Genomic DNA, 17,286 nt, shown 5'->3' on the forward strand with positions numbered 1-17,286 from the left:
AAAATTTAGAGTTCATAAACAAGCTAACCAAGACCAAACGAACACGCAAATGTATGTTCTTGATTCTAAAGATTTCATTTTCATTAACGGTTAATCTTGAAACTTAAATCTAAGGTAGATCGACTATAAACGAAACATAAAGTTGTAAACTTGATGTCAAAATGAACCAAACGAACCTACGGTTATGAGCGGCTCGTTTAAGAAACCCTAGATATAGCTTTAAATGTTTTTAAGCTTAAAGATCCAAACTTTATATTTTCCCGAGTCAAGTCGTATCCGAAAATGGCCATGGAACACTTACGGGGTGGGATAACATCATATTCAAGATTTACATGTTAAAATATGGAACAATAGTGGACTTGGGGTCCAAACCCGTAGCTACAGCCCACCTAAGAAACTTACAGCATGGTCACTTACATTACAAGCCCACAATCGAATACAAGGAAGGGTATGTCCAGTCGCATACGTTAAGGTTGACTTACAAAGGACTTGTATGCATTTATATGTGACTTGCTTACAGTTGACCTTATCACTTACATGAAGCTACTTGTTACAACTTAAAACTCGCATACAAAGGTGAATCGATCACATGGTAAGTCGCATACATTATAGACTCGATTACAAAATAAGGATCGATCACATTTTACACCTTTGGTCACCTTATAAACTGCATACACGTAACGTAACTCGATTACAGTGGTATTTGCATACATAGAGTCGATCGCATACAATGGTATTCGATTACGAGTTAAAGATGACCAAACAGCCGCTTACTACTATGGTCGAATACATTATAAGTCGATTACAAGATACTCGCATACAATACTATCCATGTAGTGGATTACACTTAGGCTCGCATACAATTCAGACCTGATTACTTTTGATTTATATATATAGCTCACTTACACTGGTCGCATACAAATCCATATTTACATACATTGAGCCGATCACCTCAAACTCGCACACATTGAGGATCGATCACATTTGGCTCGCATACAATCACTTCGGGACTCACTCACTTTGCAGTCGCATACAACCTCTGCTCATGTACAAAGCCCTTAGTCGATCTTGTTGTTAAGCTCGCTTACAATCGTCTCGCATACATCGAGCTCCAGTACACATGCAGTCGCATACATGGTCAGAAAAGAATGCATGTGGATATCGCATACATAGTAGACTCGTTTACCTCGAAAACCCGATTACATTATAAGTGATTATAACCGGCCTACAGTCGCATGCAATATGTTAGTTCGATTACACCTCTATACTCGTAAACAATGGATCGATCACTTTATATATATACATATATTGACTACACAAAACCTCGCTTACACCAAACTCGATCACAAACAGAATCTATTATGGAATTAGATCATCGCATACAATATATATGGCCACTCACATGTAACCCCATCACTACATAGATATATCGATTACAATGAGCACCCGCAATAAGGAACCCGATCACATCACTCGGTTACATTGTATAGTCGCATACGAGACTCGAACACGACACGCCCGTACTCGATCACTTTATAATAGATATATACGGGAGGCTCGCTTGCAATAACCTAAACTCAAATACATTGTATGCATATATATACAACAGGTGTAGAGCATAGGGACTTGAATATGTACATGGTCCACGTACATATGTAATCTGTACATCTATACATGCATGCATCGCATGCAGAGACTCGATTACTTCGGGCCGCTCGCATACACTCTAGTTCGGCTACCTTGAGAAGTTACTCGATTACATTACGAGGATGAGTCGATTACATAGTGATTCGATTACATTGTAATTGATCTCACTAAGAACCGAGTATACATATATATGTAAAGATATACTCGCTTATATATATATATATATATATATATATATAGAGAGAGAGAGAGAGAGGATTACACTTGGGATCCACAAGTATCGGATAACCCATGTGTCCTATACATACACGTATACGTCTATATATGTATATACTTAAAAACACATGACAATATACAAAAAGGGACGTGAACTCAATAAAGAAAAGAATATTAAAATAATCAAAAGTCTTATGCCTTAGAGTTTAATAAATAAATATTCTAAGAAAGAGGAGATAATAAGAATAATAAAATAATTAAAAACCTTATACACTAGGGTTTGGAATAAAATATGTTAAGTAGTTGAAATCTAAACAAGTCCAACATATTAGACCGAACTTAACCAATTTAACTAAAATACAAATAGAACCAATATTGATACGTGTAACTCGTATACAGTTAGCAGAGCACAGTTAAAGAAGGGATTGACGATAAACGGAGAAAGAAATAGGATTCATGTGAGTTTCTAGCCCCATTTCTGTGTTATGTTTTCGGGGTTGTGTGCATACTCGATATGTTTGTTAATACATTTATCTTAAGTGATAACTGTATGCCATATATGATATATGTGATATATATGAATGATTTCTTGTCGGTACGCGAACGATCTTCGGATATTGCGCGTACTGTCAGGTTTTAAATAACGATATGTATATTATATATGGATGATGTATGATCGTTATGAATGAATGCTTTTCGGGGCGTGAACGATCTTCGAATATTACACGTATCGACAAGGAGTATGATTGTTAAGTGAATGATGTGAAGAACGCCTAGAGTGTTCTTATGCTACGATGTAGTTATATGCAAAGAAAGTGTATGCGGGTACAAAAATGGTATATGAGTTCTACGTCTGACAAAGTAAGTTAGGATGGCGAATCTCTCTAACTTTCGTTGGACATAGACTTGTCACGTGATGGCGTAGTTAAGGACTGTGGGCCTTATACGAGTTATAGACGATAGATGAGAACGTAGTTAAGGACTGTGGTCCTTATATGTACTTCGGATAGGAACCAACATAGGAAAGGACTGTCGACCTTATACGCGCTGTAATTGTATTGTGGTAGCATAGGGGAGGACTGCGGACCTTGTACGTGCTATGAAATAGGTTGAAACATAGGGAAGGACTGTGGACCTTGTACATGTTGTGAATGTAGGATGGTATAGGGAAGGACTGCGGACCTTGCACGTACCATAAATGGTGAACATAGGTAAGGACTGCGGACTTTTTTCGTGTTCACGACCTTGAGTATAGGTATAGACGGCGGACTATGAACATACTCTCGGTGGACTAAGGTAAGTGATAGTATGTATGTATGTATGTATGATAGAAAGGTAAACGGTTAAGTATGGATATGTGTCTTCGGATAAGTAAGTATGTATGATATGTGTATGTATTGTGTGTTGCCTGATTAACTAGAACTCACTCAGCGTAGCTGACTTTTAGTATGCACGCAGGTGAGTGGAATGAGGCAGCTAGCTTGAGCGGGCACATGGTGGACGAATAAGAGACTGGCATCCGAAGACTCAAGATGTTTTAATGATATTAACGTTGATTTTGAAAGACAAGAATGTTGTTAAGACAAAGTTAAGGATCAATGCGTAACGTTTTATGAATGTTTTAATATTCCGCAAATGTTTTTATTAACTCTGATATTTAGTACTATGTGAATGAGTAAATCCAACGTCCAAATGTGAGTCACCGGTAACGGGTCCTTACATCTCGATCACCTATATATTATATATAAGTATTTATATTTTATAAAAAGTTCAAAAAATCAATCCCAATATGATTAAAACCTCCGATTAAAGTAAAACGACGATTCATTATTAGAAACATTTGTGTCCACGGATCGATACTTGGTTCTTACCAATACTATCCTACATATACGATAGGTACACTTGCCTATTTTGTGTGTGTTTAGGTTTAGTAGAAATCACTTTTATAAATTTAAAACACGATCTTGTGCAAAAGTTGAATATCCATATCCGTTATAATTTACCACCACACGCAGCACACATCAGTTCTAGCTTATTTTAATTATTTTAGGGTTGCATGATTAGAAATTATGTGAGCCTAGCGTGATTGTTCGAAGCACTTACTTGATTCTATTTTACTAATGATTCAATTACTTCAATTACACAAGCACACACAAGTCCAAGGCTTATGCCTAACGCAGGATTTCCAAAGGGTTTTCAATAATCAAATTTTTGATTTTAAGTTGTTGATATTTCTTCTTAAAGATGGTTCTATGTGGCGGGTATGTAGTAACTGGAAGGGTGACGTGTTTATTTTTCTTTTCCAAACTCTTGAAACCAAGGTTATTGAAACCTAAGGATAAGCAATGCGCATAAATTGCAATCAGACGCGGGACCCGGTTGCTTACCTAGAGAGTTCGGATAGGGCACGAAACCTATTAGGCCAAGATATACCACTCAATGCCATATGAATCACAACTTTAAGTTTTCAATCATGATCATGTTATTTTTGTGACAAGAATATGGTTACACTCTAAGGATGTCATACAAATCATGGTGGTTCATGCGACGTGTGACGTCCGACTCTTTATGTTTTACAATGTATTTTAACTAAAAGGCTGTTAAGTTGTGGTGATACATGAATACCTAGCTTTTGGTTCGATTTGATTATACATTTTGATTCTTGTGTTTTTTTATAGAAAGTCTGTCAAGTGTGGTGCTACACGAATACTCAGCTTTCGGTTCGATTTAATTATGCATTTTGATACGAGAATAGTTAAGTTTAAAAATTTTGTGACTCGTTTTCTTTATTTATACATTAATTTACGGTTTAAAATTTTAGAAGTTCGAAAGGTAATAACCGTATTTCAATACGATTACTTTATTATTTTACTACTACGTTTTAGAATAGGAAATTCGAAAGGTCATGGTGATACATGAATGGTCCAATTTCAATTCGATTACCTTATTGTTATATTCATTTACTCTTATGTTTAGAATTGAAAATTCGAAAAGTCATAGTGGTTCATGAACACTCGATTTTCAATTCGATTTCACTATTTATTGTTAAGTTTAATATTTTTTCTATATGATTATTCAATAATTTATGAGATGTCCGTTTACTGAAATGTGAAGACTCATGACATCTCATGGGAATTCCAGTTTTGATTTCAATTTTTGTTTCATACGAATTCTTTTCTTTACTTATTTTCATTGATGTATCTATTAGTCATTTTCATACTTACGTCCCAAGTCACGCGAATTCTTCACGTTTCGTATCATGCCTTCTCGTTTTCCTAGTTGTCGCACTCAAACCACAAAATGACAATCCAAGTTATCAAGCAAATGGCCTCCGCTATCCTGATCATCCCACGTTTAACCACACCCACCTTCATCACTATAGTAAATTCAAAATCATACCCATCAAACTCGTTTATATTTCCTTTTGCAAATTTTATTTCTTTTAACACAAATTTGTGGTTAATAAAAATGTTTAATTTTCAATCAAATAGATTTTCTTTAAAAATGACTTCAAACCAATTCAAATGATTATTATTATTATTATTATTATTATTATTATTATTATTATTATTACCATCATCGTCATCATTATTATTATCATTATCATTATCAATATTATTATTATTAAAATTATTATTATTATTATTATTATTATTATTATTATTATTATTATTATTATTTCTAGTACTATCGTCACCACTATTAATATTATAATTATTCTATCAAATAATATATTTAAAGTCAAAAAAATTATGTTTCAAACAAGTCTTAAACCCTTTGAGGCTATTGTTCATGCAACAAGTCGGGTAATTTGACAATGATTTTTCCCTATGTCGCTGGCCAAAAGAAAACATTTGTTTTTATGATTAAAATTTCATAAAATTCGCAAGTCTTAGCGATAGCTAAAAACTTATTGTCTAAATAAAATAGAATAAATCTTATTTCACCATAAGATATAAAAGCATCACGATTTACAACCGATTTTCGTAAATTAAAATATATATTATATCCCTTCCTTTATTTCCCCTTCGTTAACGCCAATGAGTTTCGGCTAAGAAATCATGGCACCACCTCTCATGTCAATTTTCATACCACACCAGTACTTGAGAAGACAAACGTCGCAAGCTGCATTTTCTTTTCTTTAACTTCTCCTTCGCATATTTTTCAGACTTACCCAAAGTGATTTTTATCCACTTCTTTAGAATATTGTTTACGAAGTTTATTTCGATTGTTCATTGATCTTTGATCCATATTCGTTTGTATTTTACGAAACGCAAATTCATACATCATTCTTAGCCGCATTTTGTGAATTGGTTTACGTTTGTTACCTCGGGGTCAATGACCAATTTCCCTCAATGTAACCGTTAAGTGGAAATTGGGACTGTGAATATGTATGTATAGTTACTTAATAGAAACCGTATTTTCATTTTATTTTTACATTTGACTATCGGTGACCGGTTCTCGCCAAACGAATTCGTTTACCTAGAACCGGGTGACGGGTGGTCCATGGGACAACCCTTAAGTGGTTTAAGTTCGTTAATATTCATGCGTTTAATTTGTTTATTTTGTTGAATTAGATAACTACGTTTACTATTATTTATTTGTATCATATGCATTTAATCTGTTTATTTTACGGTGGAGGCGACGCTGCAAACGTAACTGCCATTATTTATTTGTATTTGGGACGACTTTTGGTATTATTATCATATCTTCTCACCCTAGAGCGACCAAGAGGCGATTTTGGAGTGCAAAAACATTATTTTGAGTGTGGTAATCATTAAAGACCCGTTTTTGATTCATATGATATTTATAATTGAAGGGATGACAAACCGAAACATGTGTGGCTAAATTCCTTTGTGTTTTCCCTCGGATTGTAAGGTTTCTTATGTTTGTTTGGTTGAATGTTTAGACAATTTATGATATAATATTTGATCTTATTGATTTCAATATTATGGTTTATATGTATTGGTTGATAGTTTGTTAGTTTATCGATTTTGTGTTTTAAACCATCAATCTTGGTTTTGTATGTAATCGAGATTAATCGGGAGGGATTTAGGGTTGGATAAACTAATTGGTTTTTGATTGATTACCTTGCGTTGTATAATCCAGGTACTTGATCTTCAATTATCGCAATCATTTACATAAACACGAACTTTATCTATTGTTCATCTCAGTTAAACATTACCCGTAACATTCATGGAAACCTGAAACCGAGGGAAGGCATATTTTCGTATATTGATTAAAACTCGTTTGTTGCTTTAGTTCTTTTTGTTATTCAAATCAAACAACCGAATCATTGAATTTACTTTTCGCATTTAGTTTAATATAGTTTAATTACATAGCTACTTAGTAACGCATTTTTCACAAACTCCCTGTGTTCGATACCCGCTTACCTCTATCTAATTAGTTGTAATCGGTTTATTTTTGAGTGAGTCTTCGACCTCACGTCAAATTTAAATGGTGACTTAAGGAGTTCTCCGGCAAGTTATGCAATGGATATGCTCAAAAATTGCAAGAAATGTTCTATCTTAAGGAATAGACAAAGGGATTTCAAGAAGTAATCCTTAAGGAGAAACTGGAAATGTTTCCTTTTTGGAATTAATATGTTTCAAACGTATTGAAAATCAGTATATTTTCTAAAATTCGTAATTGGACAAAAGGGTCATTCAGTGCTAAGTGTTGTGACGGTAAGTGTAATGTTTCTGTTTGAAGGGCAAGAAAGAAAATCACGCTTAAGGAAATGATGGGGACTTGCTAAGTCTATAAGGAAGCGTATCATTGAGTACTTCATGGACAAGCTACCTAAGACGGCTAAAACTAATGAATATCACTCGATGATTGTGAGATAAAGGGATAAACCGGTAAGTTAAGAAACTAAGACGGTCCAAGAAAGGATGTGAATACAGGAAGCATTCCTTTTGCAATGACTAAGCATGTTTCAAGGATGAAACCTCTTATAAGGAGGGTATACTTGTAACATCCCAAGTTTCGTCGATTTTTAAATAATTTGAGTTTAATTAAATTATAGAAGATAAATGTAGTAAATAAAAGTATGAGGGGAATAAATGTCATTAGATGAAAAATTAAACATGAAACCATAGCATCTTCCTATAGATGTAGACATCATCTCATTCATAACCATCCTAGCCTCCAAACTCCTTTATCAAAATTCTCGTTTTTGAGAAAACCACCCACAAAGACACAACGATTCCCGGAAATCTAACTGCCGTATCGGTCAAACTTTAACTGAATGTTCATGACTGAAGATTTCTACCAATTAAATCTTCGATCAGAGGTTGGGAAGTCCGGTTTTTAACAGCAAAACCGTAACAGCTAAAATAGAATATTTTGGCAATTGTTTTGGTTTTCCTGCAATTGTAGCGGTGGTTTCCGGTGACGGCGAGCTGATGGTTTTGTAGATCGGGGTGAGATGGTTCCATGGCCGGTTGAATCACTCAATTCCGAGTTCGTTTGATATGGTTTTGGTCTATTCGGGAGATTTTGAACATAAACCTCAAAGGTACATTTTTGTTAAAAAGGTTTACTTTTCATGTACGGATATGCATGAAAATTAATAGGATGGTAGAACGGGCCACAATTATTGATAAAGTAATGAACTTGCGAGTAAACAGGTTAGTTGGTTTGTTTCAGGTAAAACGAGTAGTGTTCGGTTTGTGAAAAGGATGGGTAAACAAAGTCGGTTTTGCATAAAACTAGGTAGGATAGTAAATCGGGCCTTATTATGTAAGAAAAATGTAAACTTGAACGTAAACAAGTTATTTGGAATGAAACGAGACAAAATGGTAAGTTAATGTTGGTGGAGATGAGCCATTCGCGGGTGTAGATGAGGGGTTGATGTTGTTGCTGGAGGTTTTAATGGTGTTTTTGTGGATGAGGGAAATGTTATGGCTGTTGGTGATGGTGTGGATCTAGATGAAGGGGTTAACGTTGGTGGAGATGAGCCATTCGCGGGTGTAGATGAGGGTTAATGGTACTTTTGTGGACGAGGGAAATGTTGTGTCTGCAAGTGATGGTGCGGTTCTAGATGAAGAGGTTAATGTTGGTGGAGATGAGCAATTCGCGGATGTAGATGAGGGGTTTGATACTACTGCCGGAGGTTTTGATGGTGCTTTTGTGGATGAGGGAACAGTTGTGGTTGCAGGTGATGGTGTGGGTCTAGATGAAGGGGTTAATGTTGGTGGAGATGAGCCATTCACAGGTGTAGATGAGGGGTTTGATGTTGCTGTTGCGGGAGGTTTTGATGGTGCTTTTGTGGATAAGGGAAAAGTTGTGGTTGCAGGTGATGGTGTGGGTCTAGATGAAGGGGTTAATGTTGGTGGAGAGGAGGCAGCTGAGGTGGAAGGCGGAGAGGAGTCCATGAAGATGCGAGTCCACCCCGCAAAAGAGCTAGAGTCAATTGATTTTGTTTAAAAGATCGAAGCTAATTTGGTTGTATCTTCTATAGAACATTGTTTCCGTTTTACTTTTACTGTTTGATATCACCTGTGTTACTACTAGTCTTTGCAAATGTCCAGGTTTTCGTTTTAGCCGCCAACGATGCAAAGAATAATAATTCAGTCTATAGAACATTGTTTCCATTTTACTTTTACCTTTTAACATCACTCGCGTGAAATGAATTAATGAGAATCTATGATACTACTAGTCTTTGCAAATGTCTACGTTTTCGTTTTAGCCGCCAATGATGCAAAGAGTAATAATTCAATCTATTGTTTCCATTTTTATTTTTACATTTTAATAGCCGCCAATGTTCACGAGCTGGGCTCAAAAAATCCAACTTAGAGTTGTTCACGAGTCGGGCCAAACCAAACCAAACCAAACCGTGCAAGGGCCTACTCGTGCTCGGCTTGTTTACTAACTGAACATAGCCGAAAACAAGCAAGAGTTTTCCAAGCATTTTTTGACAACCCTAAGCAATTTGGAGGACCTTAAGGTTTCAGGGATCAACCTGAAGCCTCTTACTAGTACCATAATAAATAACAAATATTTCAATCATTCAAAAGCACGTAATAAAACGCGTATTCTAAAGGGATATAAGCCAAATATTCATAAACCACAGGTAAAAAAAAACAGGTTCAAAATCTAATTATAATTTGAAAAAAACAGCCTCAGCATTCAATCAGGCATTGACTAATCAAACATTAACTTTGCTTGTCTCTAAATGAAATAGCACCAACCTAAACACTATGTTTCAGGTATTAAAAAGAAAGAAAACTATCTCTGAGCTTCATCGGTTGCGGTTGCAGCCACCGCCACGACACCGCTACTTGAGGCCGCACCACTCTCAGCACCGTTTGAGCCATCCCATTTCCCTTCTGACTCAAGCGGCTCGAGTACACACACACCACCATCCGTGAGTCCCATAGCAAACTGGTTGGGTTCAGTTGGATGTGCAGCAACCACAACTGGATACACCCTTAATCTACAAAATCACAAAATATATTATTATCAAGTGCATATATATACATGTATATGTATGTAATTAACATAAAAACATAATGTATACACACTAAATATAGTGTATTTTGGATACTCGTGAATACATTATTAGAAACTGTTCATATATTCACTATGTATTCAACTGTTGAATACAAGTAAACAATGTGTGAATACACAATTAGAAATTGTGATATCCCATATGTATACATATGGTGTATTCACCTCATGTGGCATATTTTTATACAAAATGCTGCTACCCGCGTACAAAAATATTTTTAATCTTAATGCCACCACATAAAAAGAATAACTTTTATCTTAGTTACAAAAAATGCCACCAAGAATAACTTCATTAGTGATTTTTAAGTTCTATAATGGTTCTCAAGTTTTTAACGGTTGATGGTTCTCATGTGAACCCTCCCAATAAATGCTACATATCATAACACATGAAATAAGGAAATAATAATAATACTCACACTGGATTTGAGGGCAAGTATGAAGCGGGACTGATCCGACAACGCAACCTGAGTGTTGAAGCCGTTAGAATATCAATACTTCCATCTTCAAGAGTCACATATATTGTTTGGCTATCACACGAATACGCAGCATGAGTGATTGCACCAGTTGCCTCCCGTGGGCCCCACTAACACACGAAACATAAGTTATAACTAATAAAATAAACAAGCATGATTAATTCACCACTAGATTCATTTAAGATCAAGATACATACCTGCTTCAAACATTCCAATCTAGGAGCTTGAAAAATAGCAATCTGAGTTTCATGAACAACTAACAAATGTATTTGATCTTGATGAAACTGCACATGAGTCTCAGCATAAGGAGCGAGAATTTGTCCCCCAGGAGTATATAAGTGTCTGATCGATTGCTTCTCCCATCCATCGATAGTCCACACACACAACTGCAATTAAATAAAATATTAAAGGGTGTCCTCGTAAATTCAATAATACACTTTTTTTTATTATGTGAAATGACAGTGAACAGAAATATTACCTGAGAATCAGCACCAGCAGATACCAGGATTTTCAGAACAGTGGAGAATGCAAGGCCCGTTACTCGGTTATAATGGCCTTTAAGCTTTGATTTGACCTAGTCAAACAGATGATAATTGATTACTTTACGTACTGTCGAGTTGGAATATTAATAAGAATAAAATATATGATATTGAAACCACCTCATCGACGCGGACATTGTATATGTGGATAGAGCAATCATCCATGCCTACGGCAATCATATTATTATCTAGCGGATGAAAGACCAGAGATGTTGCTACAGGTGGAGGAGACATAAATGTAGTCATAACCTGCATATAAACAAATAAGTAAATAAGGATGTAATATTGTAATGAAAATGTATTGAAATATGGCATAAATATTATTATTACCTTAAATGTCATCATATTAAACAAGGAAATCTTTCCACCTGAAGCAGACGAACAATACGAGTCGTTTTTCGATAATGCAAAGCACGCATTCGAATCCTCGGTGTTTGTGTCACTAATATCATTTGTCATTAATATACCACTAGGCGGTTGCCACATCTGAGGGATCACGCTGGCAGTTGCCTAAAATAGCCAAAAACCCATAATCACTAACCAAAAATTTAGCTTAATAGAAAGATTAACAAGATTTAAGAAAAAAAATACCTTCCCAGTAGAATTATTATCGGTTTTCGGCCATTTCCATAGTTTATGAACCGCATTGGCTGCTAGGGCTAAAACCGCAAGTCCCGAATTCGTGTACATCAATCTTCTGACCTGAAATGAGAAAGAAAAAACATTATGTAACAGGTTAATTTTTTATAAATCGTATCGTATCTACTTGGTTAAATATTATAAAGCATACCCGCATTGCTGAAGATGTATTATCAGGAAGCCTTATACAACGAAAATGTGACGGTTCTGTGATTTCTGTCACTTTCCCCATTCTAGATCTGTCGATGACCTCGTCTCCAGTTCGAGGCCTTTCTACCAAATTCTGATTCTCATTATTCTATAATCACAATTTACGTGGCATGAATATTTAATTAATACACGTTATTAATGAGCACAAAACTTAGGATAAAATATATATATCAATATCAAGATTAAAAACACTAACACTCACTGTCATCGTTATGGGAGGCGTTGAGGTCAACACAGCAGGACCAGATGTGGTCAATGCAGTAATCTGTTCATGTTTTTAAATTAGTGCAAAATTTAACTTAATGGCCTGAGTTATGAAAACAAGCAAATAATGATGCTTTTACCTTTACAGCAGATGAAGATGCAATTCTAGAGGCATCAGAAGAACGCTTCTCAACAGTTTTAAGAAGCCTGACCCCATCTGAGTTTGCTAGAATTTTTATTCCGTTATCGTTTGTTGAAACAGCCAATAATATTCCTTCTTTGTTAAACCGAACACAAGGTGAGGCCTGTAAATGAGTAATTTATTGACCGTTATTATCAGCAAGTAGAAGACGGTTTGTTTTAATAAACATAAGCCTGTAAACAAACCAAACGGAGCGTGTTCGTGTTCGTTTTTTTAACTTTAATGGGACACAAATAGTGAACAGGGTTTACTTGTTCATGTTCGTTCATGTTTGAGTCCGATCATTAACAGTATAAATAAACAGTTTATGAACATAAACGAACGAATATAACCGAACATCGATGAATAAACATAACTGAGCTAAAACCCATTCTAAGTAAATGTCAGAAACAATCTATTGGGTCTGAAAAGTAATTAAAACTACTCTAAATTGTAATGGAGCTAAAAATTGTAATGAATATATTAACAAATGTAGACGAATGCTCACAAACATAAATGAACGAACAAGACATGTGTTCATGTTCGTTTGTTTAACTAAATGAACACAAAATTTTTCTCGTGTTTGTTTATTAAATAAACGAACTTCTCGCCAAACGGTTCACTGAACGCTCGGTTCGTTTACAGGCCTAAATGAACAAATATGATGACAGATTATTATTACCGGTAAACCACCATCAGCATCCATGACCATCAACAGGTTAGCATTGTCCATATTCCAATACTTAACCAACCATTCATCACCAGCAACAATGTAACGGTTTTTTGTAGTGTCAAACTGTACAGGCCTGTTGGCCCGTTTCCCTAGCCCATTATAAGTCTGTTTGATAGAACCTTCGGTTTCATTCCACTCCACAAGGAACGATTGTCCTTCTTTGTTTGTCCCACATGAAAATAACCGGTTCCCGTCGTCACTATACGCCATGGTGGACGGTGAATGACCTGGCGCAGAATAGTCAAGTCTTGGCCCCATGTTGTCATACAGCCACACTTTTATACTCCCGTCAGTTGCGGTTGAGAAAATAAACTAGTTTTGGAGAAATTAATGTTAGTGAAATACTAGGTAATATGAAATTATGAATTTTGAAAGAAACAGTATGATACCTGAACGTTTTGTCTGAAATGTGGGCAAACACAATATACAGGTGCTTCGTGGCCTTCAAACTGATTCTCTTTTTCACCGGTTACTGCGTTCCATACCTGTATGAAACTTTATATTATGCACGGTCTATTGTATAATTTTATAAAACTTTAAATGAAGCAAAAGTAGTGAGATATCAACCTTTATTAATCTATCATCTCCACATGTTACAATGCTGAGTGTTTGATTCGGGAAATTAAAGGCAAGATCATTAACACTGCCATTGTGAGCCTCAATCTGTATCAAACCAAATCCAGTAAAACTCAAAAAAATGAAAAAAAATAAAACTAAACTATACATGTGTTATATGACAAAGCAAACTACCTCCAAGTGATTTCTTATATCACCATCACCATGATATGAGTATATCTGCACAATGTTCTTCGAGTATGCAACACCTATAAGAAATTTCATGATATTAAAATATTAAAAGGTCAAACCTAAAGTCAGTGTCATTTATATTCATGTTATATGGAAGATTGCAATGATTATCAGGTTACCAAGCAGGGTTCCATCAGGGCTCCAAGTTACACGGTTGACTGCTGCAGTATAGTCATTGGTCAAAGTTGACTGAAAAGACGCTGAACAAGCAGCAAGATCCCAAATCTTGAAATTCTTGTGAGCAAGCTTGTCTTGGGTACCTAAGTCCCATATCGAAACCTCTCCCGCGTTCGTTCCAACTTACGATTACCAACGCAAAACAAGTAACCGCATTAAATAAATACCAGAATTGAACATTTAAGAAATCGCAACGGTATAACAAAAGTTTGATAATATGTTTTCACATATGGGAACTAACCAAGAAGCAGGGCTTGCTTTAAAGGGTGAAAATCCATACTCTTGACAGACGAACTCTGATTTAGTGTCATCACAACCGCTTTCGGAAGATCATCAGATGAATACGAGCTTGAGCTTTGACCGCTGTAACCAACGGGTAACACGTTTACAGGCACCTGTAACAAAATCAAGGATATTCACCGTTTAGCATGTAGTTGACTGTTTCATTTCAAGAAAATTAGTGTTACAAAAAATAAACCCGGTTCAAGTTAGTGTTTACACTTACGCATACTTCATCAGATGGCCCAGATGCCCTTGTTCTTTTGAGTACATGTTCAGGGTCACCAGTTTGATACTCGACAGCTGGACCGCTAGCAGGAGGAGTCCTGACGCGCTTTGATAGAGCTGCCACGTCAGCAATAAAGTGAGCAAAATGCGAAAACTCGATATTTACAATGCAATCAATACAAAGTAGAACGTGTAGGGTTTTTTATTCTCAATAAATATCTATAATTCGGTGAATCACATACCAGAAATATTAGGTAACACTAAACCTATCGGTCCAGCCGAAGCCGATGGATGAGCCGAAGCCGATGGATGAGCCGCAACTTGATTCGCCATCCAACTAGTAAGATTTGAAGGCAGAGGTCCTGGTGCTGGTGCTGGTGCTGGTGCTGGTGCTGGTGGCTTGATACACAAAACAAGAAAATAAAATTCAAACATGCGTTGAGCATGATATAGAATAAATATGACTGTATGTATCAACTTACACCATGAACACCCATAGGTGGAAACCTCGGTACAGCTCCCAATAATGGATTGGTAACAGGGGATTGAGCAAGTGCACCGTTTGGCTGTGACAGATGTGAGGGCCCACAACAATGGTCAACAAACAGGGTTTTGATATCCGGATGTGGTTTCGGGTTTTTGCACAGTTGATGCTGCCAGTTCAAACTACAATCAAAGATAAAAATACAGTTTAAAACTCATATAAGTCAAGGGTTGAAAAACAAAACTGAGATACAAACCTTTGATTGATGAGTGTCCTCAATCGTGAACTCCTTAAGTTTGGAAAAGTTAGCTTATCGCGTAAAGCGGGATTTGCTTCAATCAACTTTTTAAGTTCAACAAGCATTATCACTCTAGCAGACTTAACATCTCCATATTTGGATAGCTGTTCGTTCTCTCTGAACACGCGTTTTTGAGCATTTAATAAAAGATAAATATCAAATCGTATAAATAACCATTAATATCAAGAAAACGGAAGCCATTAATAATGCGTTCACCTGAAGTTTTCCAAAGTCAAAAGCAGAGCGATTTCTTTAAACAACTCGTCATTAAAACCCGAAAACACTTTCAAGTCCTTCACTAGAATTGCAACAGCTGTAGCACTATCCTTCCTGCAAATTAAACACGTGTTAACAATTAACAATGTGAATAAAAAATCAAATCTAGAATCTATAAAACGCATTTAAACATACCTATCCAATGCTTCCAAATACTTCTGTTTCTGTATCTCAAAGAATATTTTCATCGAGTACCGGTTATCTTCCACTTTAGTAAATGCAGACATGTACTTCACAACCTCATCCCATTCACCATTCTTTACAAGCTCTTCAAAATATCGCATGTTGAAATAAAAACCTGATTCCACCTCCAACCTCCGCAACAAAACAACTCAATTTCACATAACGAACTACACTACATACAAATTCAGATCCATTATCATTAAAAATTTTAAATCCTACCTGTGAGCAGTGTCTTTGAAGTTCTCTTCCTCAAGAAACTGAAGCATTATAAGCACAAGCTCTCTGCTCAGAGACAACATGATATCCAGTCTTCTCCAAATCTACAATCAGTTGATCGGAAATGTATAATCACATACACACACAAACATAAACAATTACAGCTCTTACAATCAAACACAAACTGTATAACCTAAATCATGGTAAAATCTCAACAAACCTAATAAAAATTTGTGCATTCAATCAGAAAACCTAACTTTCCAAATCTCGATACGTATACAAAAGATAAACACATACATGCCAGCATAATCAGTGTATAAGTAGACAACAAATGAACAAACTATATGAAGAGAACAATCCGTCTGTGTATATGTCTAATTTCTAGGTCAAAAATAAGAAATGTATAAACACAAACATGAGCAATTACAACTCACAATTCACAATTAATTTACAAATTAAAAGCCTCTAAATCGGCGAAACACGAACTGTATAACCAAAACCTAATAGAATTTTGTTCAGTCAACCAGAACACCTAAATGTGCGAAACTCGTCACGTACAAAAACGATATTCACATAAATCAGTTGATAAACGTACACATACATGCTAGAATGCTAGATACACAACATATTAAACTATATAAGAACAATCAGTGTGCGTGTGTACGTCTATATTTAGATCAAAAATCAGAAATGTATAAACACAACACAAACAATTACAATTACAATTACAATCACAATCCACAATTTACACATCGCAAGCATCTAAATCGGCGATAATCACACGTACACGAACTGTATAAGTGTATAACCTAAACCTAATTGAATTTTGTGCATTCAGCCAGAAACCCTAATTTGCGTAACTCGGAACGTACGTATACGAACGATAAACACATACATGCTGGCTAGCATAAACATTAATAATGTATAATAACCATGCATAAACACACAACAAACAATTATTATTATTATTATTATTATTATT

General features: G+C 35.7%; 1 protein-coding gene across 1 annotated transcript; it reads right to left on the reverse strand.

Annotated features, from left to right (window-relative positions):
- Positions 1 to 10,009: 10,009 nt before the first annotated feature.
- Positions 10,010 to 16,446, reverse strand: LOC143582425 (protein TPR3-like). The gene is made up of 22 exons (XM_077064993.1): positions 16,308 to 16,446; positions 16,041 to 16,220; positions 15,846 to 15,959; positions 15,588 to 15,746; positions 15,330 to 15,513; positions 15,090 to 15,246; positions 14,819 to 15,048; positions 14,582 to 14,735; positions 14,283 to 14,462; positions 14,107 to 14,180; positions 13,924 to 14,019; positions 13,746 to 13,841; positions 13,306 to 13,668; positions 12,583 to 12,747; positions 12,441 to 12,503; positions 12,180 to 12,326; positions 11,981 to 12,091; positions 11,510 to 11,899; positions 11,329 to 11,424; positions 11,048 to 11,236; positions 10,794 to 10,960; positions 10,010 to 10,303 (listed from the first exon to the last, which is right to left on the reverse strand). Exons 1-22 carry the CDS (start codon positions 16,385 to 16,387, stop codon positions 10,096 to 10,098), a joined length of 3,603 nt encoding a protein of 1,200 aa, XP_076921108.1. The 5' UTR covers positions 16,388 to 16,446; the 3' UTR covers positions 10,010 to 10,095.
- Positions 16,447 to 17,286: the final 840 nt, after the last annotated feature.

Source organism: Bidens hawaiensis, unplaced genomic scaffold (assembly GCF_021521415.1).
Source record: "Bidens hawaiensis isolate Kalapana, Puna unplaced genomic scaffold, B.hawaiensis_p1.1 tig00031731_1, whole genome shotgun sequence".
In the NCBI taxonomy this organism is placed as follows: domain Eukaryota; kingdom Viridiplantae; phylum Streptophyta; class Magnoliopsida; order Asterales; family Asteraceae; genus Bidens; species Bidens hawaiensis.